Consider the following 27,905-nt stretch of genomic DNA (forward strand, 5'->3'; position numbering starts at 1 on the left):
GAATAGGGTGGCAAGAGAAAAGCTGAGGAGTTGATGAATCATGGTCTTACGGAAGTTTGAGTGTTGATTTGAGACAGTCATTTGATACAAAGAACCGTGGGGCAGGATGTACTCTGATAGCAGACTCTGATCTCTGAGTCACAGGGGTTGACTGGGCTAGCTCCTAGGAAGTAGTCTAGTAGTTAACTGCATGTAGTGAGAGTGCAAAGAAGCAGTTTCTGTTGAAATTGAGTTGCTGAAAAGATTTTGTTAGCATGTTGGAGGAAGAGGGAGGTGTGCTGTTGGATTGCTAGGAAATAGGAGAACCTTGCTTGTTCCCATCGTGTTGGCAGCAGTCTTGCTACCCAGTAACAAGAATGGTTTGTGTCATACTTACCTGTTCTGAAGTACAGGATTATCTAGACAGAACAGGACACTGGCAGAGTAACGGGATGACTTACTGTGGTTCTGAATGGCGTAGTAGTGATGTTTGCTCCTGTGGTGAGTTACCTACCTCATTGAAAGCTGAACTGCCTTAAAAGTGCAAGGATGGCTAGAGCAGTTACTGTAATCTCAAGCTGCACCAAGATGTCATACACAGCTCTCGTCCTCTGTGTTTCTTTTTGGTGGTTCTTGTTCCCTCAGTCCTTTTTCTCCCTCTCTTAAGAACAAGGGGTAAAATTCAAAGTGAAGAACTGTTGTTGCTAGATAATGACAATGTGGCTTTCAGAGTCCTTTTGAACATTATGTGCTTATGGCCTGTTGCATTTTCCCCAAAATCCAGGTTTAGAGAGCTCCTCTTGTTGTGGTCAAAGCTTTAACAAGTAGACAGTTGCTTGCTATAACTGAAGTTGTCCTTCCTAACGTACACAGGAACTCTTAACAGCAGGCTCTAGTCTGGAAGCCACAGAGTGCAGTGCTGTACTGGGCAAAAAAGTTTGAGTGCAAAAACATGAATCTTTACACCAGTCCAGGCAGACATACTCACTTCTCATATGGGAGAGATGCATTGGAGAGATGTTTACAATACACTGCAACTTCTTGAAATTTGGTCAGTTACCTTTGGGCAGCAATGCAATCTATGCTTCCATCCTACAGGAAGTTAGAAGCAATAGGATTTTTTTAATTATTTCTAACTGTATATCCCTGTTGCTAAAAGGGCATCTCTACATTTCTGGTTCATTTCTGTTACAACTTTTGAGCATGGGTACTGGTCATTTTGTGCAGTTGCTACTGATGGGTACGCTCTTAGCTTGTGCAGTAGTGAAAGCCTGTCTTGGACTAAGAATGCATGTGTTTCTCTGGGGAAAAAGAAATTGATTAACATGTATTAAACTCACAGAATTATTGACTGACATTGTAATCTTTCACAAGTTTAAGTAAAGAAGCTGAAGTAATCTGATTTTTCTAATAGCTTTTCATTTTTTTCTCTTAGAAAGATAGCATTTGGAATATATCATGCATACAGAGAAATCATTCATGTCTCTACATTCCTTTTGTTTGAAGTAGAGTTTTCCAGGATTTCTGGGTCAGACACCAGGAGTCTTCAATATGTGTGTGTACTTCCTGATACCATTGTTATTGTTTTGAAAAGACTTAATGTAATTTTTTGGAAGAGGGATGACAGAACATTTATTCTGTGTTGAAACCTTGCAATGAAAGACCACTTCTCAGGTTGTAAAGATCTGGAAGGTAATCTGGTTTCAAGTGTGTAACTGTTGTAGCATGTAATTTTAAATGCTGGTACAGCTCCCTAGGAGGAAGTTATACATAGCACTTCCACTGGTGGCCTGATACCTCAAAACCATAGGGTATGTGGGGTTTTTTTTCCAAACAACTTATAAAGCACAAACTATTATTAGCTTTGAATTTCAGCAGCTTCCATCCACTTGAAGAAAATATTACATATTTTCTTGTATTGTTTTCAGGAAGTTTTTTTAAATCCTCATTTTTTTGGTAACTTATTCTGTAAACTTATAACAATAAACATTCCCACCTTGCTGCAAGTATGCAGTCCTGTTTTTTTCACTTCCTTTTCCCAACAATTCTTAACTTGATGTGTCAGAAGTGAATGTCCCTTTGAAAAAGGGTAGCAGAACACTGAAGGATGTACCTGTGGAGACTTGTGTTTGTAGGCATTTGAGGAGACATTTCATAATCGACTTTAAGTTGCAGTCTCCATTTATCTTTGGTATCACCTCTTGCCTGGACTACAATAATCCTTTTCCTTGTTTTATAACTGGGAAACCTACCTTGATCTAATAAATGCTGAAAGACAGAAGAATGTTGGTTACAGAATAAAAATAAAAAAACTTAAGAAACCATTTAATCTCTTTCTTGAAAGGACGTTCTACAGAGGTAATGATTGTATTAGGGATAAAGAGAAAACTGAAGTAATGATAAGAAGTTTTGCAGCTTTTTTTTAGTAATTAAATAATATGCAAACAATCTTTTTGCTGTTTATAGAGAAATCATGCCATTTTTGGGCCAAGACTGGAGATCCCCTGGATGGAGATGGGTTAAAACAGAAGATGGATGGAAACGATGTGAAACCTTCAGTCCCACACTTGAGGATGGGAGTAATCAGCTGAATGATATCAGTCACACTGTGTAAGTTAAAAAAAATAAAAATAAAAATAGTCATTCTGCATGAGTTAATAGCAGGTGGGAAGGCAAAGATTAACTTTATTTGCATTCAGATGGCAAGTGTTTGTGGTTGATTATATCAGCTTATACCAGAAGCATGCAAATGAGCCATATCTTTTGTTTAGTTAGGTAGATAGGAGACCCCTGTGGAGGCTGTGCTTTGTCACTGCTTCATGAGTTGCTTATTTTAGGCAGACAGATCCCATCTTATGTTATGTCTTTTTAAAGTGTTTTTTAAATTTATTTTTAAATACAACCAAACAATCCAACCCCAAAAGCCTGTGAAGTTATATTTAAAAATAAGTGATTCTTATAAGTTAAAAGTGCAATAGGCATATTGAAATGTTACTCAGAAATTAATGAAGACTTTCTGTTGGGTGTTGCACTAGGACTGTTTATAGCAGTCATATAATGCCTTTGCTCCAAATACCCAATTAATGGTAATTTGATGGTAATTCTCTAGCACAGTGTCTGGCTATATGTACTCCTGTAGAACAGGTGAGAAAAATAGTAGTTAAGTAAAGTAATACTCGTGGCAGATGCCCACAGACTTGTGTGATATAAATAGCTTTGTCCAAACAAATTTCTACTTGGTTTCTCCACAGAGAAGGAATTCTCAGGGATAGCATTCCTGGTCATAAATTCCAGTATAATGTGCTCATAATGAGAAAAAGGAACAGTCAGTGTCTTTTTTGTTAGTCCAGTACATGATACGATAACTGATCTGATTTAGCGGGAGTTTACTGGCAAGCTAGAACTTGCTGTATTCATATACTTGTGTTTTCTAAATTTATGAAATAAACCTCAAGAGAGTTATCAAGCAATGAATACTTATTATTAAGTTTATCTTGACTTACTGTTTTCTTCATGCTTTTTTTTCTTTTTGTGTTCATCTGTCACTGGTTTAGGCTTCTTTTTCCACACAGTCTGGACACTATGGATATAAAAGACTATGCTTCTCTAAAAGAACATTCAGTTGCTTTAAATACCTTTCAAAAATAATTTCTTCTCTCTTTTTTATCTTCAATAATATAGTTGACAAATCTAATTTAATTTTAATAGCTATTTGCAGAGTTAATACATAATTATATCTTGTAGGTTGCTTTAATTAATATCATTTGGTAAGTATGGCATAAATGATCATTGCCGTTGTGAATATCATTAAGACTTTTGCTCTTCTGATCCTAATTATAGATTATTTTTTTTTTCTCCAGAGAGCAAAGGGAGGTGTTTTTATTGCTTTTTCAAGCATAAATACTTGTGGGTTTTTTTTTCCTTAGATTTTAAATAACTGAGTATTGAACTTCTCTGGAGTTGTCTTTCTAGAAACAGATGTAAATCAATTAGTTTTTGAAATATATGAGCATTAAAGTTTAGAACTAAAATAGGTACATTAATTTGAAGGGACTGGCTCTGGGAATGGGGTGAAAGTTTTCATAAAATCTGAAATATTTCATTATTTTTATTTCTTAGGCTAATTTGTCAATATTTCAGAATCCCAAACTCAGTGATGAACCTGGTCTGCAGCAAATGCCCTCATCTGTAGTGTTTCCGTAGATCCCCATCTTCATCTTGAGCATCTCCTACTTGACAAAACCAAAACACACCATGTCCTGTAGCCCTGTTTTAAATAGTTTTAAAATCATATCTCTGTCTATTCAGTTAAAAATTTATATATTCCAAACTTGGGCTACAGAATTCAAGTGGGTACTTCTTGACAAAATACTGCTACTTGGGAGTAATTTTGCTATACCTTGAAGTTTAGATCTGTGAGTTGATCTTTGCTGCTAAAGAACAATTAATGTAAATTTGCACAATATTATAGAATAATGAAGGGTGGAAAGGACCTCTGGGGGTCATTAGTCCAAACACGTAGTCAAAGCAGGGCCAACTGAGGTTGGGTTGTATAGGGCCTTTCTCACTCAAGAATGGAAATTCCCCTCTGGTTTCCTGTTTGAAGTTCTGTTATCCTCACTGTGATACTTCTGTTTGTTTGTTTTCACCCCTAGTCCAATAAGAATTTCTCATCACAAATTGTACCCAATAGCACTGATTTACTGCCCACCTCCTCTAACTTTAGTCTATATTATTTATACTCTCATATTAGACATTAACAATAATCAGATTTTTGTCTATCGCCATCAACACTGGGCAAGCTCAGTACTGTTATCCTCATGCACATGTACTCCAGTACCTATTCACCTTGGTAACTTCTTGCTGGACTTCAGTATGCTGTTGTTCGTATTGCACTGGGGAATCCCAGACTAGACAGTACTCCAGATGCAGTTTCTCATGCCAAATAAAGGGGGTTGGTTACTGCTTTCAGTTTGCAGGATACACTCTTGCTAACTCAGTCCAGGAGGCAGCTGGCTTTATACAACCCAAGGGCACACTGATGACCTGTATTCAGCTTGTTATCTAGAAACCTTTCTCTGCAAAGCTGCTTCCTGTCCAGTCTGTACCCACCATAGACCCGGGCATGGGGTTCTTCTAGTCCACATGCTCTGCCTTGTGCTGAAGTACAGCTGTGTGCTGTATCTTACTGGATGGTTCTCTGTACTATCTTTGGAAACAATTATCTGTGGAATGGGGAGCTCAGCTCAGGGTATCAGTTAACATGATATTGAACTGAGTAAGAATGATGCTTGATAAAAATGCTTGCTTCCTTGTAGAAGATGCATATTGTGAACAACATGTAAGTTCTTATTTGTCTCTTTTTAAACTGCTGTATGAATAGGGATGTATGCCAGTCCGGCTGTCCTAGCAGTTTTATTTGTTTTCACCCATTAAATGAAATAATTTTTGTGACCAAAATATTCTGTAGAAAACTATGCTAAAGGTAGTATGTGATTGTTATATTATTCCAGGAAGCAGTTTGGTCAGTTTTCCTTTAAAAAGAACTGAATCCAAGCTATGTAGTTACCCAAAACCCCTTTCTCTATTACTTGTATCCTCTTCTGTGAGAGAAAGCATGCGAGAGTTACTTCCCAAGTTTAGTCTTTTATCAGTTACAAGTAGTTTTTCTTTGGGAATTAAAAAAGATCTACTCACAAACAGATTCAGAAGACATATACGTAACTTACCATATTATTCTTTGATTTATGTTTTATTAAACTAGAACTTCTAAAATAATTCAGTGAGTCATCCAGTCCCTTGGTGAATCCAATGCATTAATTAGTCAGAAATAGTGGACCTAATTATAACATTGCTTACATAAACAATCACTTGTGTGGGAACAATTTCAGTGATTTGGAATAATGCTCAGATAGTTGCAGGATTTAAACCTAAGATGAAAACAACTTTCTATAACAGGGTGAGACACTGGCCCAGGTTGCCCACAGAAGTTGTGAATGCACCCTCCCTGGATGTGTTCAAGGCCGGGTTGGACAGGGCTTTGAGCAATCTGCTCTTCTGGGAGGTGTCCCTGCCCATGGCTGTGGGGTTGGGACTAGACGATCCTTAAGGTTTCTTCCAACTCAAACCATTCTATGATTCCATGATTCTAAGTCTTCTCAGCTTCTGCATCTTTAAGTCAAACTAGCATTTACTGATTTGATTTTTTAATTGCTCTAAACTTTTTTTAGTGTTGTTTAGTCATCCTTCTTAACAGACTGCTTAAGCCTGAAAATTAAGTGCCTCAACAAGTAGCAATAAATTAATATAATTTGTTTTTTACAACTTAATGCTCAAGTACAGGTTATTTTTTAGTAAACTAGTGTCCTTCAGTTTTACATTGTTCAGCTGCTGCTGGTAAAATTTGAAATTAAAACTAGCAGTGATAGATTAATCTTAAATTTTTATTAAAAATTAGTAATGTATGGGAAGGGTTTTGTATACAACTTCCTTTGTTGAAGAATAATGATGTGGAAGTAAAGTAGTCCCACAGTTAAGCTTCAATACTACATGTCCTTAGTTATTCTGCTTATCTGTGCATGACTGTGGCTTTCATATGAAGTCTCTTCCTTCTCTGTGCTTGGAAAAAAGAGCACTTATTCTTATCAGTACTGCTGTTTTTTCACTGTCTGCAAATATGGGAAGTGAAGCCTTATGAAACTATGTAAACTTTATGCAGGACAAGCAGTTTTTTATTTGTCTAGGAATTTTAGAAAGGTTAGTTTTTTTAATAGTTTCTATTTACATATGTATGTGTATACTCACACTATATGTATATATATATATATAATTAGTATAGTCCTCAGTGTTAGGTTACATAGATAACTGTTAGAAATGGTGTAGGTATAGCTGATTCTCTCTGGGATAGAGGGATGTAGACCACATGGTTCTTCATGCAAATAACTACTTCCTTTGCCCCAAAGATGACAGCAGTGAGAGAAATGTCAGTCTTTTTTGGCTTTCTCTCTATGGGAGGATGTGCAGTAACTCTGTGCTGACTTGTGTGGACAGTTTTTCAAGGCCTGGTCCATTTCAAATAGAGTTTTTGTACAGTGGAGCTTTGCAGACAGCCAGTTCTCCAGTATTAGTACTACTTGTTAGTACTACTTGCTACTACTGTCACCACAGTAATCCTTTCTAAATCATAGAACTATTCGGTTTGGAAGAGACCCTTGGGATCACTGAATCCAACCATCATCCCTACTCTACAAAGTTCTCCCCTAAACCATGTCCAACACCACATCCAAACAACCTTTAAACACATCCAGGGATGGTGACTCAACCACCTCCCTGGGCAGCCTGTTCCAGTGTCTAACCACTCTTTCTGTGAAAAAAATTTTTTCCTGATGTCCAGTCTAAACCTCCCCTGTTGCAGCTTGAAGCCATTCCCTCTTGTTCTGTCACTACTTACCTGTGAACAGAGACCAGCACCAACCTCTCTCCAATGACCTTTCAGGTAGTTGTAGAGTCTGATGAGGTCTCCCCTCAGCCTCTTTCTCAAACTAAACATTCTCAGCTCCTTCAGGTGTTCTTCGTAAGATTTATTCTCTAGGCCCTTCACCAGCTTCATTGCTCTCCTCTGTACTGGCTCTAGCACCTTGATATCTCTCTTGAATTGAGGTGCCCAAAACTGAATGCAATACTCCAGATGTGGCCTCAAATGTCAGTATTGACTTACAAGATAGCTATTAAGAAGATAATTTTGTGTATTTTGTAATTTTGACACATAATTCAACCCCACTGGGAAGAAAAGAGCAAGACAGCTTCTCTGAAGAGACATTATAGACCATCAGAGGCCTGTAACAGAGGAACATGATTAAAAATATATTTTTCCAGCTGGCAGACTTTAATGCAGAGAATTATAAGCTTACATGCATCTTAAATATTTAATCACAGCTGTTCTAATAAGATGTGTTTATTTCAGGATCTTAACTGGTGATGATGAAGATGAAGAAATATACAATACTGAAGATTGTGAATTTGCAGCAAAGAAAAGGAAAAAAGATCATTTTAGGAATAACGCAGATTCACAGTGTAAGGCTGGGGTTTTTTAATTCACTTTAGAAAATTCTTGTAAGTTCAGCAAATTTTTATAATAGCCATTCATTTATATTAACCTGTAGAGTAGCCTTCTGAGTTGTGCTTACTTCTGTATTGGCAAAAAATCTGTGTCAAAAGTGATACATCTTAATTGAACTGTGGGATTGGTCATTTGTTATGTGATTTTCAATGATCCAAAGATAATTTAGGACTAGTAATTCCTGAATAATAAATGACTTCTGATACTAACCACTGCTTTGATTTGTGGACTAGTTTTAGATTAAATTCTTCTGGATGCTTATGGAACCTTCTGCTTACCAAAGCAGCTTTTGTTTTTATTCAATTGAAATTCTAATGAGTGTTACAGCTCTAGAAATTAGTTCAGAAATAAACATACTTTGTCATAGTACCTATAGCTTTTGGTAAAGACTTTCAGGATTGAATTTCTTGAAAATAGTTCTTCTAAAAAAAGTGTCAAAGCTGGTTTTGTCAATTCTCATTTTTTAAGAGATCAGCTGTACTTTAGATTGCAAATATATAAACTTGCTGAAGTAGAGAATTTGGTAGATAAAAGAATGTAAGGTGATAAGCAACTTCTTAGCATTTCTAATGCTTTGATTTTGAAATTATTTCCATTATTTGTATTTCCCAAAATTGAAACAGAGATAGCCTTGCAGAAAGCTGTGAGCTTCCCCAGGCTTGTCTGGGCATAAAGTATTTCTGAATATTCAAGTGGCTATATGCAAGAGCATGCTTTAATTTGACAAAATACCAGACTTTTGGAAGCTGAAGGTCTGCCTACTGACTATTTTAGTTTTGCATAGTTGACTTCCCTGCAGCATTCTGCAACTGGTTGAACCAAGAGGATGCAAATAAGGCACTTTTACAGAAGAAAATAATTAGAGGAGTAGAGAGTTCAGGAACAAAAAGGCTGCTCATTTCTACTTTTCTATGTTGAGTGCTAAGGAGCCTATTGGATTAAAAAATACCCAAGGTTTTATAGAAGAAATTGACTGTTATTGGTACACAGCTAACAGAAGTTGTGCTACATCTGTCAATTGTGTGCCAACTTTTGTGTTTAATTTATAAAATTATTTAAATTTCCTCTTTGAAGTACATAACGTGAAACTTTGTACTCATCCTTTTCAGTGTTTATGAACTTATTGCATTAAAACTGTTCTACCATCTCTCCTATCTTATGAAACATTTTATTTAGGATGGTTTGGTTTTTTTTCAGTTTCTTTCTAGAAGATATTACCTCAAGTGGAAGCCTAAAAATGCTTATATTTTTATTTTCTTTTAGGTTTTTATCGTGAAAAGTGGATTTATGTTCATAAAGAAAGCACCAAGGAAGTAAGTCCTGCATGCTGTGGGTCAATCCTACCATCTTTGTGCTTTTTAATTGACAAATAGTATATTTTAAAAACACCCATTTGTGCTCTGTTATTTTAGGAGCTATATTCACCTCTCTCTTCATTGGCAGCATAGTACACCTGCACATGATGAGGCAAAGGCAGCTAGCAAAGTGACTTTTATGTGGGTCGTTGTGGCAGAGTTGTGTGAACTCGCAAGGACAAACATAATAGTTTTCTGCTGCTTCTCCAAGTTCATCTGTCTCTGTGTGTCTTCAAACTAAAACTCAAAGTATTTGCAAAACCAGAGTAATGTCTCCAAAGGTGTCTGCAGGCAGCTACTTGATGTTTTGGAGTCTTGATGCAAATTTGAATATAAATAAGTAGTTTCAAACTTTGCAAAGAGGACCTTTGTATTCCACAAATTCCAGATATTTTCAGTTTGGGATACAAACTATATCATGCAACTGTAAAGGGAACATTAAAGATCTTGAAATGACCTTCTGGAAAGCCAGGAGTTAAGTGCAACCATTGTACATAGAGATTAATTGTCTCAAAGTTTGGGTTTCGTTCCTGTGATGTTTCCTATTGTTATCTGGGAGTGGAACTTGGACACTCCTAAGGATGTCTTCCTTCCACGGTGATGTCAGCGAAGACAGAGGGACAGAGGTGAATGTGATGACCCATAGCTACACAGGCAAAAGGTGGTTTTGCATTTCGGAGCTGAGATCATATAGAGCACTGTACTCGGGAAGTGCATGGTAGTGTATAGCTTACACAGAGGAGGCACTGGAAGACTTCACATTTCAGGCCAGTCACCCAGAGAAGCATGTGAAACATGCTATGGGAGAGCACTAAAATAAAACCAAACAGGTGCAGGTATATAGCTGAAATTAAGTAGGAGTTGTTCTTTGGGTAATTCTTTTATGGTAATACGTTGGGAAAGGTGGAGCTGAAGCTTCATAGAAATGCACTTCCAGCTGTTGAAGGGAATTTTCATGTTAATGTATTTAAACATGGACTCTTGATAAATGTTTAGCCAGAGAACAGTCACAAATATTTAAATTTTTGTTGTCTGCACTTGTTAATTCACTGTTACTAACCAACCAAGCTGTTCACACTATAAAGTGTGCAGCACACTTGGATCTCACTCGTCGTGGCACTCGGGTATATCAACTGGATGAGCAAGTGGTGTGATCCCAAATTTAGTCATTAACCAATAGGCAGTAATTACCATCACTCTGCAATGAATAGTTAACTGTTGCCTGTCCCACTGTGGTACATCCAAATTAAGCTGTCTTGGGGTTGCAAAAAGATGTACTACTATCTTTTCACCATCATTAAATTCATTGAGGAAGTCTATCTAGGAATTAACTGAAAATAATTATTTATCCCCCACTCCCCTGGTCTGATAAGCCATACTAGTACACTACTCTTGAGAGTATCTCTTCCACCAGTTGTAGGGTTTTTGTAGCCTCACCACATTTTCTCCAAGGCTCCTGTGTGGCTTTGTGGCTCTAAAGTTATGGAGCTTATGTGATTCTGTGTCATTTCAGGCTGCCACTACCATGCTAAGTAGTTCCACAACAGCCTCTGAAACTTCCATTTGCACCTTAGGACACCTGTGCAGAAGCACCAAAGAAGATGCAATTTTGCTTGCTCTTGGTACCTAAGAAAAATTGTGCCTAAACTTCTAGAACCCAGAAAATAAATTCTCTATGTTGAGACCATTTGCTCTTCCAATCCCAGGATCGAGGAGCTGTGTTCTTACCCTCAACCATGAACATTAGTTCACATCAGTTAATGCTTATGGTTCTAAGCTCAGACTGTTGTACAAACAAGCTCTACCTTGTGCTGAGGCAAATGGGGAGCATGAGAGCCATGAGACGGTACCAGCATTGTGCCCATGGAATAGTGCAGTAGATTCCTAGGACACTTGGATACCAGTGATCACAGATTGTATTATTATTATTAATTTAAAGGCCTTGCTGTTAAGTAATACTGCATATGTACCTATTGGTTCCAAATAACTTACTTGGTTTCATTTGTTCTATGAGAAATTAAGTAAATTTTCAGTCCATTTACATTCTGTTTCCAGAGGGTATGGTATACATAAGCATCAGTTGCCTGGCAGAGTGCTTTTCTGAATATTTTCCTCAATTTTATTTGTTTCTTTCCATTTAAAGTGTGTTTATTCTTCTTCTCAGAGACATGGCTATTGTACTTTGGGAGAAGCTTTTAACCGCTTAGACTTTTCAAGTGCAATTCAGGACATAAGAAGGTTCAATTACGTGGTCAAAGTAAGCTCTTTACTTTATATGCATATTTGAAAAATGCATTTGTTGATGTGCCTGTGTGTACAAAAGATATAATTTTGCACTGAACAACTGATGATCTATGACTGGATAAATACCCTGTTCATATGTAATTTGTACTGCATGAAGCAGCTTTAAATTGAGTCATTTTTCTTTGGTGAAAACTCATTATATTGCTCTATGAAAGCCTCTAGCTTGAGGAGGACCCCGATGGCAGGTATGCTGCATATTTACATGGAAACATTGATGGTAGTTTCGGTCATTGTTCAGTAATTTGAGTAGTGAACTCTCTTTAAAGGCAAAATTATTCCTATACAACCAAAAGCAGCAATGTGTAGTACATCTAAATTATACTTTACTATTTCTTAAATATGCTTAAAATAGCAATTTCCAGAAGAATATTTGATGTGTAAATATTCTGCAGTTTCTTTCTTCCACAGCTTCTTAACAGTCCAGTGATTCAATGGACTCTTTTTTAGATTAATTTTTATCTCGGACAATATATATAGGCATTTACCTATGTTAACAACCCTTAAAACTTGAGACTCCAGCTTTTTCAGTCTTCCTTTTTTTTTGTTTTCTAGAAATCAGTTTTATTGCAAGTTGTCTTTTACAAATGACATAATGACATGAAGTTTATAGACACAATTATGATATAATAATCTCATGATTGATTAGAGAGTCCCTTTCTCACAATGTTAGCTTCTCTGGGTCCGGTCTGGTCATACGTTGAGAATTAAGTGCATAGAACCTGTAAGTTCTGGACAACTGTTTAATCTACCTGCTTTCCAAAACTATGTAACTTGTACTTCAGGGAACCACATACTGCCATGCCTGAATTCCCCCAATGCCTAACCAGCCACCTACTAAAAAACAACTGTTCTGGGAGATTCTTATCTTTTTCTGGTCCTGACTTGTGTTGGCTTGGGTTTTTTTTTTGTCATCTAACTTGAGGTAGGAGAGTGCTTCTCCTAATTCCTAGAGGAGCTCTAGAATGTGAGATGTATCAGGCCTAGAGTTCAGTTCAGTGGTGAGGCTGTTAACAAGTGATATGGTGGTTGGAATGTATCCAGAGCTTGAAAAGACACAAAATTAAATAAACATGCGAGGAGAACACCCTTACTCCACCCTGGGCTGTGGAGTATTTGGAGAGAAAATACATTCTACCCATCCATATGTGGCTGAGAGAGTATATTATACTTCCAGAAAAATGAGAGATGTGGGACCAAAAGAAACAGCAAAAAGGATTTGCTTCCAGGCTAGTTGTTAGGTACTTCTCTATTTTATTCCCTTTGCAGGTTTTTTGGTGTATGTATGCATTGTGGTTTAGAACATTGCTTTTTAATGCTGTTTTGGAGCAGAAATAAGCTGGAACTTTCTCAAGACGTTTTAGCCTGTAACAGTAGGAAGAAAAGAGAGCACCCCTTCCAACCCCTACCATTCTGTGATTCTGTGATCAGGTGTTTTCCTGTGCTGCTTTGTGCTGTAGTATAATGGTAATTTGTGGCTGTTAAATGTCTGAATTTGATATGGATAGTCTTTTTTTCAAAGTGCTTCCATTTGAATAAACAGTTGATCCATTCAGAGTTATAATCTCTAGCAGACAAGATAAGTGATGGCTGTGCACTTATCAATAAGGCTGAACTTGTGTCAGATCCTTGTACTCAGGCACCTGCTAAAATTGTCTTAATCCTTGCATATTAACCTTCACTGAAATCAGAAACTTCATTAAAATCAACCAGAGGGAATTTGTTTCTTTGATTTGATCTATACTCTGAGTGACATGGCTGAATGATTTTAAGTTAATAAAGATAAATGTACATACTTGCCTGAACTGGCAAACTGCCAAAGACTTCTACATGTGTTCCAAATTATTAATCAAACTAAAAGGTTTTGAAAATGCCAAGAAAGAGGTCCTAACATCTAGTCTCAAAAACTGTATAGATTGCTTGTACTTTAATACATCAGGAGAATTATTTCCTCCTTTCATAGAATATAATGTTTTGTCAAGGATCATGCAGAGAAGCCAGAAGAAACATTATTAAATCAGGGAAAGAACAGGTGTATTCTCTCTTCCTCCAAAGGAAGATTAATGTTCAGTGCAGTGTCAAATCAGTGGTTTAGAAATGAAGACACAAAAACACTTTTGGCAGGCTCAGCCATTGTTCACCCTCTGTGCCAAGAGTTGTTGCTGTCCTACAAAGCATGGCTCTGCAGGTTAGTGCTTAGAGGACTCAGTAGGGAATGCTGGTTTCTGCTCCCTCCTTTCCTTTCTGATTTATTGAGAACACTTGCTCAGTACTCAGCAGAATCACATTCAATTACTCACCATTGTAAATAAAGCTCAGTGCTACACTTCTAACCATTGCAATACTGTCATAATATCAAAGTCTCTCTTACTTCATACTAAGCCAATTTTTTGTTGAAGATGCAGTGGCCCTTATCAGCTAGAAAACTGAATCTAAAATGTAAAAGCAAAAGTGTCAGAATGGGGCAAGGGCTTCCTGTGGTAGCTAATAGCTTGCCATTCATGTGCAAAACCTGAAATTATTCTGGTTACTTTCCCCTAGTTTCTGCTGTTTTTGTTACTTTTCTGTTCACAGTGGTTTCAGAGAGAAACATGTTACTGTTAGGAGATCCTTATTATATACTGAAGGGAAAGCTAATTACACAGTATGCATACTTCTCATTATTAGATTACTGTGGTTTCTCCTGCCAAAGACCTGAATGTGGGAATAACACCATTTCCCCATCCCCTCCTCCCCCCTCCCCTTAGCCCTCTTTAGTTGAGGTAAAGTACAGCATATCCCTTCTATGAGCAGAAAGTAGTGCAGTAAGTCCATCACACCTGAGTTTGACCAGTATGATACTCAGGAACTGGAAGTCTGGTAGCTGGTATGAGTTCAGTATGGTGTTCCTGGCCATGAAATCTGTCAGTGGGTTCAGGACTCAGGCACATCAGGCCACATTTCTATTTGTCAGCCTCTGAAACAGACTCCCTTCATTGTTTCATTGAGCTTATCAAGGCCGTGTGTCATGTGCTCTATCACAGAGATAAACACTATTATTTGTGTAGTTTTTTGAAAATGTACATCTCTTCATGAGTTGTTCATGGGATGCTGGTGGGGCTTGTCTTGCTTTGATCTAGACAGGCTGGAGAGTTGGGTGGGGAGAAACTTGAGGAAATTCAATAAGGGCAAGTGTAGAATCTTGCATCTGAGGAAGAACAACCCCATGTACCAGTACAGGTTGGGGGCTGACCTGCTGGAGAGCAGTGTAGGAGAAAGGGACCTGGGGGTCCTGGTGGGCAGGAGGATGACCGTGAGCCAGCAATGTGCCCTTGTGGCCAAGAAGGCCAATGGCATCCTGGGGTGCATTAGAAAGGGTGTGGTTAGTAGGTCAAGAGAGGCTCTCCTCCCCCTCTATTCTACCTTGGTGAGGCTGCATCTGGAATATTGTGTCCAGTTCTGGGCCCCTCAGTTCAAGGACGGGGAACTGCTTGAAAGAGTCTGGCTCAGAGCCACAAAAATTATTAAGGGAGTGGAACATCTCCCTTATGAGGAAAGGCTGAGGGAGCTGGGTCTCTTTAGCTTGGAGGAGACTGAGGGATGACCTCATGAACATTTACAAATACATTAAGGGCAAGTGTCTGGAAGACAGAGCCAGGCTTTTTTCAGAGATGTCCAGTGATAGGACAAGGGGCAATGGATGCAAACTGGAGCACAGGAGGTTCCCTGTAAACATCAGAAAAAACTTCTTTACTGTGAGAGTGACAGAGCACTGGAACAGGCTGCCCAGAGAAGTTGTGGAGTCTCCTTTGCTGGAGACATTCAAAACCCACCTGGACATGTTCCTGTGTGATGTGGTCTAGGTGGCCCTGCTCTGGCAGGGGGGTTGGACTAGATGATCTTTCAAGGTTCCTTCCAACCCCTAAGATTCTGTGATTTTCTGAACTCTGTACTTAAGTTTTCCCAAATATCATTGCAGTCCTTGAGCCTATTGTAGGTGAACATATGTAATAAAAGTGTGTATTTAAAACCATTCTTTACTTCTGTCATTTTTAATTCTTTGTCCTAGCTTTTGCAGTTAATTGCAAAATCCCAGTTAACTTCACTGAGTGGTGCTGCACAGAAAAACTACTTTAACATTTTGGACAAAATTGTGCGGAAGGGTAAGACGTAATGTTTTGTAATCTGCTTGTTCAGGTTTAATTGCTCTGAGTAAGTTATGAGATATTTTTTCTTAGTTCTATTACTGTTTTTACATTGTAAGATAGATCAATAGCATATTAGTGGAAGGTTCCATACTTGCCATCCCACAATTTCAATAAGCTTTTTTCTTTTGATTATTGAATCATGTGTGTTGAAACAGGTGAAGTTAAATGACAGATTCTATTCAGAAACTATTGGTTACTGTTAAAGCTTTTAGATTAGTAACGTGTTTGGTTTTTTCAATTTGCATGACATACTGAGGTTTAAACTACATGACTGCTTTTCTTTTTCTTTAAAAATAAGATTAATGTTGAAAAAAACTTCTGGTAACCACACTAAATGAACATGTAATGTTATAAACTTTGAACAGAATAAATTGGATTTCTAACTAGTTGTTTGGTATCCAGCTTCTTAAATGCATAGCATGGGATGTCACATCATATTTGCCTGTGAAATTGTTAATTAATGATTTTGCACTTCTGGAACAGCATTAATGAATGACATGGTGTGAATTAGGATAGCTATTTGCACACAAACAGTTGGGTTGTAAGTAGTTAACCATAAAAATGTTGATTAGTTTGAGCTAACTGTATTAATTTGGCTAACTTAACCAAAATTGTATTGTTTGTTTTGTTTTCCAGTTATGGAAGACCAATATAACCCACGATTAATCAAAGATCTTCTACAGGATCTGAGTTCTACTCTCTGTATACTGATTAGGGGAGTTGGAAAATCTGTGTTGGTAGGGAACATCAATATTTGGATTTGCCGGTTAGAAACCATCCTTCTGTGGCAACAACAGCTAAAAAACCTTCAGATGAAGAAGGTATATTATTAAGTCATGCTTAAAAAAAATGACTGAGGGAGGGGAAGTATATTGAACATTGGTTCATGATTTTTAAGTGAACAGAGTTTAAAATACATCTTAAACAATTTTACTTGTTTTGTTTTTAGAGAATATGAAATTAATGAAATTGAATCAACTTGATTTTCTAATGTTTTACTTGTCATTTTCTAACAAGGGCTGCTATGATGCCTGTGCTACTGGTTTCTGGTAGAGATGTATAGATATACTTGTTTCTCCCACCAAATAAATTTCATAAGTGTTTGTCTCTAGATTGTCAGAGATGGAAAAATTATCAGGTATCAGATGCTGGACTCTGATTTTGTGACTTTGTTAAAAGCATGTAGTGTGGACTGCTCCAGGTTTTTTAGTGGAAACTTCTAATGATAAGCAGGGAATTTTTTTAATCTGTCTGGGTTACTCTTGGAGGAAGAAATGGTTCAAGAAATTGTGAACAGTGAGGTCAAACAATTGTTTCCTCTCTTTGCCTTCGGCTGTGAAATTTTGAAATTGTCCTTGCTGTGCATGCCAAATATCTGAATAGAACAGCTTATTTTAGAATAGAAAGGAGAAATGGGGAACCCAACCTCAGCAGTTTCCATATGTCAAGCAACCACAGCATAGTTTTGAGACACTGCAGTTGCTGTATTTGTTTCTTTCCAGTGTGTCACTTTTATCCAATGTAAAACGTCTCAGATGGAAATAACTGATGAGAAATCTTGCATCTGTAATGTTCACGTATTCCTGAACAGAATGATAGTCCCAGAGATGTTTATAACAGATGACACTATGGAAAGTCTAGACTGTAAGTGAGATGAATGGTGGTGAAATAAGCTGACATAAGTGAGAGCCTGCTAGAGTCCAGCTGCTGCACTGCCAGTGCCTTGCAACTGGGCAGCTCTGAGAGGTGGGGCTGGCAGCTGCCCACGCTCCCTCCTTCACCAGCTGGGATGCTGCTTCCAGCCCTGTCTTGGCAGCATGGGTTTCAGATTTAGTCATGTAGGAGTTGTGCTTTAGGTTACCCCATTAAAGAGAAACTTGAGCAGAGGTGTATACTCTGAAGGCAGACTTTCTCAATGTTCTGATCTGTCACACATGCGGAATTCATTGTTTACTTAGCAGGGGAACTATCTCCAGTCTTCAGAAACAAACCTGCTTTCTTCTGCCTCTGACTTTCATAATGTTTTCATTCTGTATTTCTGCTTGTCAGTTCTATACTATATTCTGTACTCTAGTAGTTTAAGGCAAATTGACATGTGCTCTTTTTTTTAATAAAAATTTAGAAACTGTAGTTATCCTACAAATAATTGGTTCATGCCTTTATTTTAGTTAGGGTTTAGCACACTTTTCTCAACAGTGGAATTAAATATGTTGTGCTATATTTCACAAGTCTGTCTGCTCTTCAATTATTTTCTAAGGATGGAAGTGTCTTAAAATTATTTGAAATGTAAAGAAATAATTTAGGATGTTTATTTTATCAGTAAGAAATCTGTAAGTTATAAAGCTACGGTCTGTACCTCCTTCTGTACCTGTAGTCATTTAAGATTTCAACAACAGCAGTTAGGGAATAATAGTAGCCAAGTAATCAAGGTATCAAAGAATTAACTATACATATTACTCAGTGGTTTTGTACAAACTAAACTAAGACATGAGAATTTTATTTGTACTTTAGACTGTCAAGTTTCTTGTAGTTCAAAGTTTTCAACTCTTTATTTTCAGCAAGTCAACAATGGTCTTACACTTAGTGATCTCCCTCTGCACATGCTGAACAACATCTTATACAGGTTCTCTGATGGCTGGGACATTATTACCTTGGGTCAAGTGACCCCAACTTTGTACATGCTCAGTGAGGACAGACAGTTGTGGAAAAAGCTCTGCCAGTACCATTTTGCAGAAAAACAGGTAATAAACCCCATTCACTGGCAGAAATATGGCACTTATCTTTGCAATATGTTATACTAAAAATGAAGTGTGAATCCACTGTATTTGAGATAAAAATGTGACAGCATGTAGTAATAGTGAAAGTGTTCTCTTTTGGGGGGGCTTGGTTCATGCTAAAAATTGTATTCAGCATGTCTGTGAGCTTAGTATAACTATTGAGCTGTTTCCTTGCATTACTTTAAAAAGTCTACTGTAAGGTGGGTTTTTTTTACTACACAAGTGTGGTAGAGGATATTTCTAAGGTGTTACTACTTTTAATATCTGAAGTAGAGTTTCTTTTACTAATCAAAGTAGGCAGGCAGATTGCTCAAACTTATGGGCTACTTGAACAGTCTAGTGAAGCTGAAAGTGGATTTTTGCAAAAAAAGAACAAATGCTTGAGATTTTTAATTTAAGAACAAAAAGTTAAATGGTACTTTCCAGCTACTTCTTAATAAAAAGCATTAAAGTAATCTAGGAATGCCTCCAGAACTGTCTTTGCTTTCTGACAGTAGTATATGCTGGGACAAATTGGACTAGGTGAAAGTAAAGGTATGAAAATAGAAGTTACCACATCAGAGCTGGAAGAAGAACTTTAAATCCTAATACTTTCTAGACTGAAGGAAGTGAAGATGCTCATTCTTAAATCTCATGGGCTGTGGTGCTACCGTTTTGTTGGTGACTACCAAATGAATTATTATAACAGGAAAGGTAAAAGTGAAGCTAATTAACTTGAAAGGAGTTGACCTAAATAAGAATTTTGGTGACATGAAAGGCTTTAAAATTAACTTAATGGAGAACATAGACAGACAAAGGCAAACTGAAAAACCCTGCTTCACAGGCAGCTCAACAGAATGCAAGATGAAGTTGTGAGGATAAGAAGTTTAAGATGAACATAGCAATTGACTGAATTTTGAGGGTAGGTGAGGTAAACGCTACTGAACAATGGCAAAACTGGCTGGATTGAAAGGTGTTACAGTAAGGTAGAACTGGGAAAATCATCATTTAAGCATTTCAGTAGAATTAGCTAGCCTTGTGCTTTATAATGGACACTTCTACACAGTAATTCCAATACCTTCCTGAATATTCACATTAAATTTCTTATCAGGTTATTAATTATACAAATCTAATGATTGTATTTATTTTCCAATATAAAATTCTGACTTTTCTGTTTAATATTGTACCTTAATAAGCTACAGTTGGGTTAGGTTGTTTTTCCTGTCCTCTGCAGTATACTTGAGCCATTTAAACAACCACAAAAATATATTTGATATCTGAAGAGCACTTTTGGAAAAAATGATAACTCTGCACAGGGAAGCTATTATGAAACAAAGTGAAGTGTAGCTGCACTCAAAAAAGCAGTGCTATTCTTCCTGTCTAGGACTCATCTTCTGAATGAAGAAAGCCCTTCATGTATTAGCATTAATCCACACTGAGTGGAACAAAAAGCCACTGTTTGCAATGCACAATATTTATTTATTTTTTAAATCTCATTCCTGAGTGGTTTTGTTTAAGTAAAAAGCAATTACTTATAGCTCTAAATATTGTTTTTGTTACATGGTTGACTGTAATTAGAACAATTTCAAGAGAGTTGAGTTAGATAGCTGTATATGGCCTACTCTTTCTTGGCAAACATACTCCTGTTTTTAGGGTTTTATCTTCCTTTTTTGTGGCTAGATCTCTCTCACTGTTTTTCAGATATGTATGATGCTAGGTTAATGTCTTAAAAAAATTCCATTTGTAAGACGTCATTTTCATTACCTTCCAAGCCCCAGTCATTTACCTGATTTGACTAGTTCTTCAACAATTTTAAAGTAAGTTATTCATTTTATGTCCAGTTTTGCAGGCATTTGATTTTATCGGAGAAAGGTCACATTGACTGGAAACTGATGTACTTTGCACTCCAGAAATATTACCCAATAAAGGAGCAGTACGGGGACACCTTGCATTTCTGTCGACACTGTAGTATTCTGTTTTGGAAGGTAAGAGCTTTGAAATGGATAATCAGAAATAAGTTCAAATAACTTCTGGTGATCATCTGAAAGAAAAAGTTTTAAGATCATCTTCTCAGCTTTCTCACATGAAATGTGATCAAACAACTAATATCTAACTTTTAAATTGTAAATAAAACTTCCATATAAAACCAGTATTAAATTACAGAGGTGTTCTTTAGCGTTCTTACCACTTAGTATCTGAATAACCTCAATACTTAGAATTGCAAGGAAAAGTGCTATGTGGAAAGAGCTGCACACTGTATCTTCTTAAATCTCTATTCTTATGCAAAGTTGTTAGGAACTTGCATGAAGTTAGTTATTATATGACATCCTTTTTCTAATGACCACGGCAATATGTCTCTAATGAGAACTTGTTAGTATAGTTTTTCTATCATGTGGGTGTAAAATTGTACTTTTGTAATCTTGCTTCTGTCCCATATGAAGCTTGGAAGAGTGTTTGAAACTTCATTCAAAATGCATTTTATGTTGATTCTGATATTTACAATTAAACACATTCTTACAGGATGATTTTAATTTCTGTAGGGCATTTTTATGTTTCATTGTTTGGGAACACATAGTCCTGCTTTTACTTTGCATTGCACTAGGTTCTAGCTTTCTAGCTAGTGAGGCTTCCTTAATTTTGCAGTTCAAAACCCAGGTACATGTAGCGCTAAATAGACAGCAGAGAGCAGAAAATGTTTAAGCAATCTTGGAAAATATTAATATTTTAACTCACATAAATCAATTGCATTTTGTCTTGCATGTGTCAGTGTGAGGCTTTTTTTGTTTTACATAGAAAAAAATAAGCTGTTTTACAGTTCAAACTAGCTTTCATAAAGTAGCACGTTACTGATTGATGTTACCTTAAAGCTTAGTATCCTTGATACGACAGGAGAGCCCTTCCATGTTTTGCTAAATTAATAGTAGGAAAGCAGAATTGGCTTCTGCTGTGAAAAGCCTAGACATTTTGCTGAGGAACATGTGTCAAGAGTGACATTACAGTGGAATTAGTTTTTATCATGTTGCTCAACATGTAGATATAGTTTTCTCTTTGAAAGTGGATATTTTAAAAGTCAGCACACAGCATGCATGCAGGTAGGCATTTTTGGTATCAGATTTGTTTGGATTGTCTGGCTTTGTGTGAATACTTAATACTTTCTGCATGAAATTTCTCTCATTTGGATCTTGGTATAACAGAAGGCCCAACACTTGAATATTCGGAATGACTAAAATGTGTTTCTAATTAAATGTTTAACTTTGGAGATGTGTGTGACAGCAAGAGGCAGTGAGCCTGTGCAGGCAGATGCCTTGTTACCTTGACTACTCCAATCTACTGCTGGAACAGTAGCACTTATTCTGTGGTTTTACATTTTTCGTGAAACACAGCACAGTAAGTTGTAAAGATACTTTCTTTGGATTGATGACCAGTACCCACTACATCATCATTCCACTGCTGACTGTGTCATCTTGTAGATTTTGGCAGGTCTCAAAGTGACAGTGTAGTTATAGATTAATTCCATGCTTGAGCACTAAAATTCTGTGGCAGGTGTTTGGGCTTGGCTGTTTTAACAAGAGCACAGTCAGCAGGTTGAGAAAAGTGATTATCCCTTTTCACTGGTCACTCATCTGGGATACTGCATCCAGCTTTGTGTCCCCAGTACAAAAAAAAGGTACTGATAATCTGGATGGAGTTCAGGTGAGAGCCAAATAATCAGGGAGGCTTGCTGTGTGGGCTTGAAATCTTTGAGAAGTGACTTGATTTTTCCATTAGGAAAATGAGCAAAATATTTCAGTAGTGTAAAGGTAATGGCAAGCTAATGACTGATGCATCTGTGAATGCTTTTTACATATGCTATTTTGTCTGTTCCACTAAGTAATGCTGCAATTGTGGGCAATTATTTTATTTTCTTAGCTAACTCAGTAGCAAATTTCAGTTACCCCTGAGATAGCCATAGAAGTTGAAATACCTTTTTTTCTTTCAATATCCAGGGTTTTATGTAAAATTGTTTAATTGTTTTGCGTAAGTGATAGGAATCATACTTGGTTTTAGTCTTTTTGGGGCTTATTTTGGTTTTGGTTCTCCAGCTGCTTGTGATTTGCCACAACAATGTAACACTTTTTCTACAAGGCACATGAATCTTAGCTTCAATAAACCTTAACTCTGCTTCTTTTACTTTATGGCTCCCCTTCCTGCTTCCTTCTTCACGATCTCAAAGGATTACCACCTTGCTTTATTACTCAAGGTATTTCCTGTGTGTCTCATCTGTTTTCATTGCTGACTGTTCTGTAATGTCAAAGTGAATAATGTGTTCATTTCTAATTGTTTGACACTCGTTGTTTTGATTATTTCCCCACATCAATTTAGCAGCAGAAATACTTTTTCTTGTTTCCCTATTAGATTAGGTAGTGGTGACTTTCCATCTTAGTTTTTCATCAGTTTGTTTTTTTTTATTGTTGTCATATTCCTTGTTAATGCCATTTAAAGTAGGGACTGTAATTCAGCTTCAAATGATCACAGGTGCATGTCAGTGAGACCAGCAAGATTCGCTAATAAATAGGTTTCTCTGCACTCAGTGTTAGAAGCTTTCTGAACTTGCTTATATATTTAATTCAGCACTTAAATCTGAAAAAAGTAACATGAATCTTGGGTAAGTTTCTTTAATGCTAAGGTGCTCCACTTGGAGTGCTGTGGTCACATGTACTTTTATGAAAGAGTCTCTCTGAGAAGAAATTCCCAAAATAGGCTGCATGTGACTTGGGAGAATGGGGGCAGACAATTATAATGTTTTTTGAATGTAGAAATGGTAGAAACACTATACATAAAAGGACTGTAACTCCAAAGTTATTATTGAAGCTTCTTAACTTCCAGTTATGATAAAATTAGAGGAGGAAAACAAATATATCTGCCAGTAAACACTCCTTAACATAAATTATCTTGTTAATTTAAAAGAATGCTGTTTTAGCTTTAAGTACATTGAAAATCAATAAAATTTGAATACTATTTATTAAATGTAATTTCAAGGGAAATACATTTTTTCCTGGAAGGAGGAACATTCATAATTACAGCAAAGTTACAGTTCTTCTTTTCAGTTATCTTTTTTTTTCCACTGTTAAATTGCTGTTTCTGTTGTTTTTAATAACTAAACTCCAGGAACTGATCTTACTGAGATTATTATTGGACGTGTAATTCCTGACTGAGCAGAGCTTTCAAAAGCATTTTTATGATGATGTGTGGAAAAAAAACAGCACATTAGAAATTATGTCTTAAATATTTTAGCAGTATAAATAAGCACTAGAAGAGGATAAACCCTACCTTCCTTCCCAGAATCCTAATTCTGATGGTGTTTTTTTCCTAGAACTAGGAAAATAATGTCATAACAGTGATGTGGCAATGGGTAGAGAAGATGGTAGTTCATTAGGAACTGCCTTTGAGAGTTTTCTGCTGTGGTGTCTCTCTCCCTTGCAAAGGTCATCTCAAGATGAAGGTGTTGGGTTTTAACACTTCTGGTCTTAGCTGTTCTTTCTGCTCTGCAGCTTCCCCAAAAGGGCAGTTCTACTTGGGGTATAATCTATTTGTCTGTTCTTCTTTTTCATTTGTATTTTCCCATGTGTGATGAATGTAACAACTGTTTCTCAGGTGATATTAAAGCAATTATTAAAAAAAAAAAAGTGGGAAGATGAAGAGATTATACCACATTTTAATGCAGTCACCTGTAGACTTAATGGAAAAACACAGATAATACAGCTATAGAGTAACAATTTTCATTGGAAAAGCTGAGTAGTATTTAGAATGTGTTCTGCCCAGTGCACTGTGGTGTTGCAAAGACTGTGGAAGGGAATGTGGCGTCTTTGTCAGCACTTTCCTTTTTTAAGCTTCCAAGTGAGAAAAAAAAATGTCACTTACAGGTTCTTTCCTTCTATTAACTGAATTGCTTTTAAGTTCATTTCTTATGGAAACACAAAAAAATAAGGCTGCAGTACTGACCTACTTACCATGTATTTACTCTGGTTTTCTAGCCCCACTTGGTGTGGGCATCAACACTAGTGGAAAAAGGAGATGAAACACCTTAAAACCTGCGGAGAACAATTTCTGAGCCTTACAGTGTTACTGAAGGTTTTTAACCTCTTCATTGAACTGTCTGGGCCCTTCTTAATTTGAAAAGGAATTTGACTGTTAAACAATCAGGCAAATGTGCTGAGTTCAAGTTTGTCTAATATTATAAAGCAAGTACTGCAGGCTTAGCAAGTTTGTAATGACAAAGCCTTTCCATCCTGTCTGTCTTCTGTATTCCTAACTGGCCTGGGTGTTAACTTTAAGGCAGTGCTTTCAGGTGGGGAAAAGGTAGGAGTGAAAGAGGAGAAAAAGATGCTGGGGGCAGGGGGGGGGTGTAAGAAAATCAAACAAGGTAGAAAAATGGGAGGTCAAACATGCTGTTCATGTTTTTTTTTAAGGAAGTGTCTGACCCTCAGTTTGAAAGCAAGGAGCTCATTTTCCCCTCAGTAGTTTATTTCAGGTTTTCATTAAAACAGATAATTTAGGTTCAACAAAGCAGTTGCCTTTTTTTTATTACTCTTCTCAAAAACATAGAAGATAAGGATTATGAAACTTCTTTCAAGAGCTCTGATTCAGGCTTGGTTTAGGTAAGAGGAGAGGGTTGTTACGTGTTTAGGTTGGTGAAGGGTTTTTTTCTGAAATCTGAAGCCATCCTGCACTACTGCAGTCAAACTGGAAAGGCCTATTTTCCTAACTTAGTCTAAAACAGTCAAAGAAAAATACTGGTGAATTCTTAAAAAGAACAAGTTCCTATCAGTTTGTTTACAACAGAAGTAGTAGCATGTGCCTGTGTGTGACTCTTTGCTATTTTTTTTTTCGTATTTGGTAGTGGAGAGAGATTGTGGGTAGAAAGAAAACTTACTTTTCGTTTCTTTCTTTTCCTTTATCTTGCAGGATACAGGACACCCCTGCACAGCCAGTGATCCAAACACGTGTCTCATGCCAGTATCTCCTCAGCATTTCATTGATCTCTTCAAATTTTGAGATGTTCAGCAACTGTTCTGTGTTTGTGGCCATTTTTGTGAAAAGTCAGGCAAGACACACTATGCTTTTTGTGCAATGTATGTGTGATGTTTTGTTGTAGTTTTTTAAAAAATGGGGGAGATTATCAGACCTTGGTGTATATTTGGTGTATTGTTTTTGTGCAGAAAAGAGCTGAGGAGAAGGAGACACATGAAAAAATTTCTGTCGGGAAATGTGCAGTGGACTTTTTTCAAGTCCAAGAAAGACCATTTTAATCTCAACTTTTTTTCAATCTCAAATTTTGTCGCCTTAATAATTTTTTTCTAAAATTATATGGGGGAGTTTTGAAAATTTCATGGAAGAGTTAAACTACTCTTGCAGGGACCAAAGGAGGGGATTATTTTTGTTGTTAATTCCTTCTTTCTTTAAGCCGCTGTTTTCAGAACACCTCCATATAATTTGCACTAATATAAAGAACAGACTGATACTCTCTTGGACTCTTTAATGCCACCTTGGTAACTGATGTATTAATCATTGTGAGATAATGATAAAATATAGCTGTGGTTGTATCTGTTGTTGAACCTATGAATGAAGGAAATCAACCAATCTTTGTTACATACATTAAGCAAAAGTATTTATTTTTCTTAAGGACTTTATTAAACATATAACCTATCTCGGCACATCCTGCGTAACTCAAGACAGATCTGGGACTACTGGAAAGTGGTATGGGTTTGGTTTTTTTTTTCTTGGTAGCTACAGCCTTGATTTATACTGTTTGGTATGTCTACAAATGCAACTGCATTAATTCATCTTCTAAGAAGACGACATTATTCAAATCTAATAAGAATGGAGTTACTTGTTTCTAGGCTGGTACAGTGGCAGGACATTACACCACCAACTGAGGTTCTAACCTGACAAGTCTTTATGAGCTATGGGAAACACTGACAGTCAGTCTGACCTGAAGCACCTTCTGCCAAGTTATCAGATGATACATTCTCCAGGAAACTATTTTCTTCTGTCCTGTAGAACAAAACTAATTGCTTGGCTTAGGCAAATAAAGGAAAAAATAGGGAAGTTTTGGGGTTTATTTAACATATGTAATGTATTGAAATAATAAACAATGTACTATATTATGCACTTGCTTGTTCTGAATCTACTTTTGTACAGTGTAATAAATCATGTTTTTATTTCTTAGTCCTGAATGTCCTTCCTTGTTCATATGAATGCACTTGAATTTTATAAGATCTTTCTGTAGCCTGTTCTTTGTAGTAATGGGTAGTGGAAAGAGAAGCGTATGAGCAGTCCAAGTGACCTTGCTGTTCAGTAAGTGGTTGTATTAGCACTTTTTTTCTTTAAAATAGAGTAGCTGGATTGTTAATAGGCACAAGAAGAGGAGAATATTTATTTCCTCGGGAGATAGTTTAATTAACTTAGATTTCAGTGATATACCAACCTTATCCATTGAAGATGCTGATAGGCGGGATCTTTCAATACCAAGTTTTGTGGGTTTTTTCTTTCAGCTGATGTGTCCGCTGTGGAGCCAATTACATGCTTTCTTATTCCTGTTCATTCAGAACATTGTTGCAAGCCTCACTTTCCTAGCCCAAGCACTGCTGTAGCTGGGTTTAACAATTATTTGCACCCCTTTTATGTAAGTAATGTAATGGTTGCAGCTTGTTTTTCTGTCTATGTGACCTAGGTAACCTTGACAGTGGTTGGTGGTAGCTGGCAACCATTAACCACTCCTTTAACATGGGTAGTTTTGCTACCATTGATGAACCTTCCTGTAAATACCTGCAGGATGCTACCTGCTCTCTGAGAGCCTTAGAACCTTTCTTTAAAGTCAGTGTTTGGTTTAATACTGTGCTGAGCTAGCTCTTCACCTGTCATGCTGATGGAAGGGATCAAGGACTGCAAGGAGCCATCCCTCTTGCAGACAGTGCAAGCTCTAAGGGGCACACCCTTGCCTAGGAAGCTGCCCCTTACTGAAGATGCAAATAAGGTGAGAATTGAGGAAGGACATTAAGGCTGAGGAGGACCTCTCCTAGCATCTCAGTTGAGGAGGGAGACATGACTTAAAAAGGCCTGTAAGAAAAAAGGTTTGGAGAAATCAGTAACTGTAGTAACTCATCTTCAGTTCTCTCTTACAAATGTCAGGTGCCAGGAGTCAGGCTTAATCTTCCCTTGCTTTTCA

The 27,905-nt window shown here is 37.0% G+C and overlaps 1 protein-coding gene across 3 annotated transcripts; it reads left to right on the forward strand.

The window, feature by feature from the left end:
- The first annotated feature begins 2,452 nt into the window (after positions 1 to 2,452).
- On the forward strand, positions 2,453 to 25,858 carry FBXO25 (F-box protein 25). 3 transcript variants are annotated; one of them, XM_009999171.1, is made up of 10 exons: positions 2,453 to 2,589; positions 7,943 to 8,052; positions 9,362 to 9,411; positions 11,618 to 11,710; positions 15,803 to 15,896; positions 16,578 to 16,762; positions 18,500 to 18,682; positions 20,539 to 20,682; positions 22,911 to 22,937; positions 25,643 to 25,732. In XM_009999171.1, exons 1-10 carry the CDS (start codon positions 2,453 to 2,455, stop codon positions 25,730 to 25,732), a joined length of 1,113 nt encoding a protein of 370 aa, XP_009997473.1. The 3 variants fall into 3 exon arrangements, with proteins under 3 accessions (XP_009997473.1, XP_009997474.1, XP_009997475.1); XM_009999172.1 differs by lacking the exon at positions 22,911 to 22,937 and having other exon boundaries at positions 25,643 to 25,858; XM_009999173.1 differs by lacking the exons at positions 2,453 to 2,589; positions 9,362 to 9,411; positions 22,911 to 22,937 and having other exon boundaries at positions 7,966 to 8,052; positions 25,643 to 25,858.
- Positions 25,859 to 27,905: the final 2,047 nt, after the last annotated feature.

This window comes from Chaetura pelagica, unplaced genomic scaffold (assembly GCF_000747805.2).
Source record: "Chaetura pelagica isolate M959 unplaced genomic scaffold, ChaPel_1.0 scaffold90, whole genome shotgun sequence".
In the NCBI taxonomy this organism is placed as follows: domain Eukaryota; kingdom Metazoa; phylum Chordata; class Aves; order Apodiformes; family Apodidae; genus Chaetura; species Chaetura pelagica.

Excerpts from the sequence above, each read along its gene's own strand:
- FBXO25 (XM_009999171.1), top strand. The coding sequence starts at position 2,453 with ATGCCATTTTTGGGCCAAGACTGGAGATCCCCTGGATGGAGATGGGTT. Across the intron at positions 18,683-20,538 it reads ACCATTTTGCAGAAAAACAG|TTTTGCAGGCATTTGATTTT; the intron begins GTAATAAACCCC and ends TTTTATGTCCAG. Across the intron at positions 22,938-25,642 it reads ACCTTGCTTTATTACTCAAG|GATACAGGACACCCCTGCAC; the intron begins GTATTTCCTGTG and ends TTTATCTTGCAG.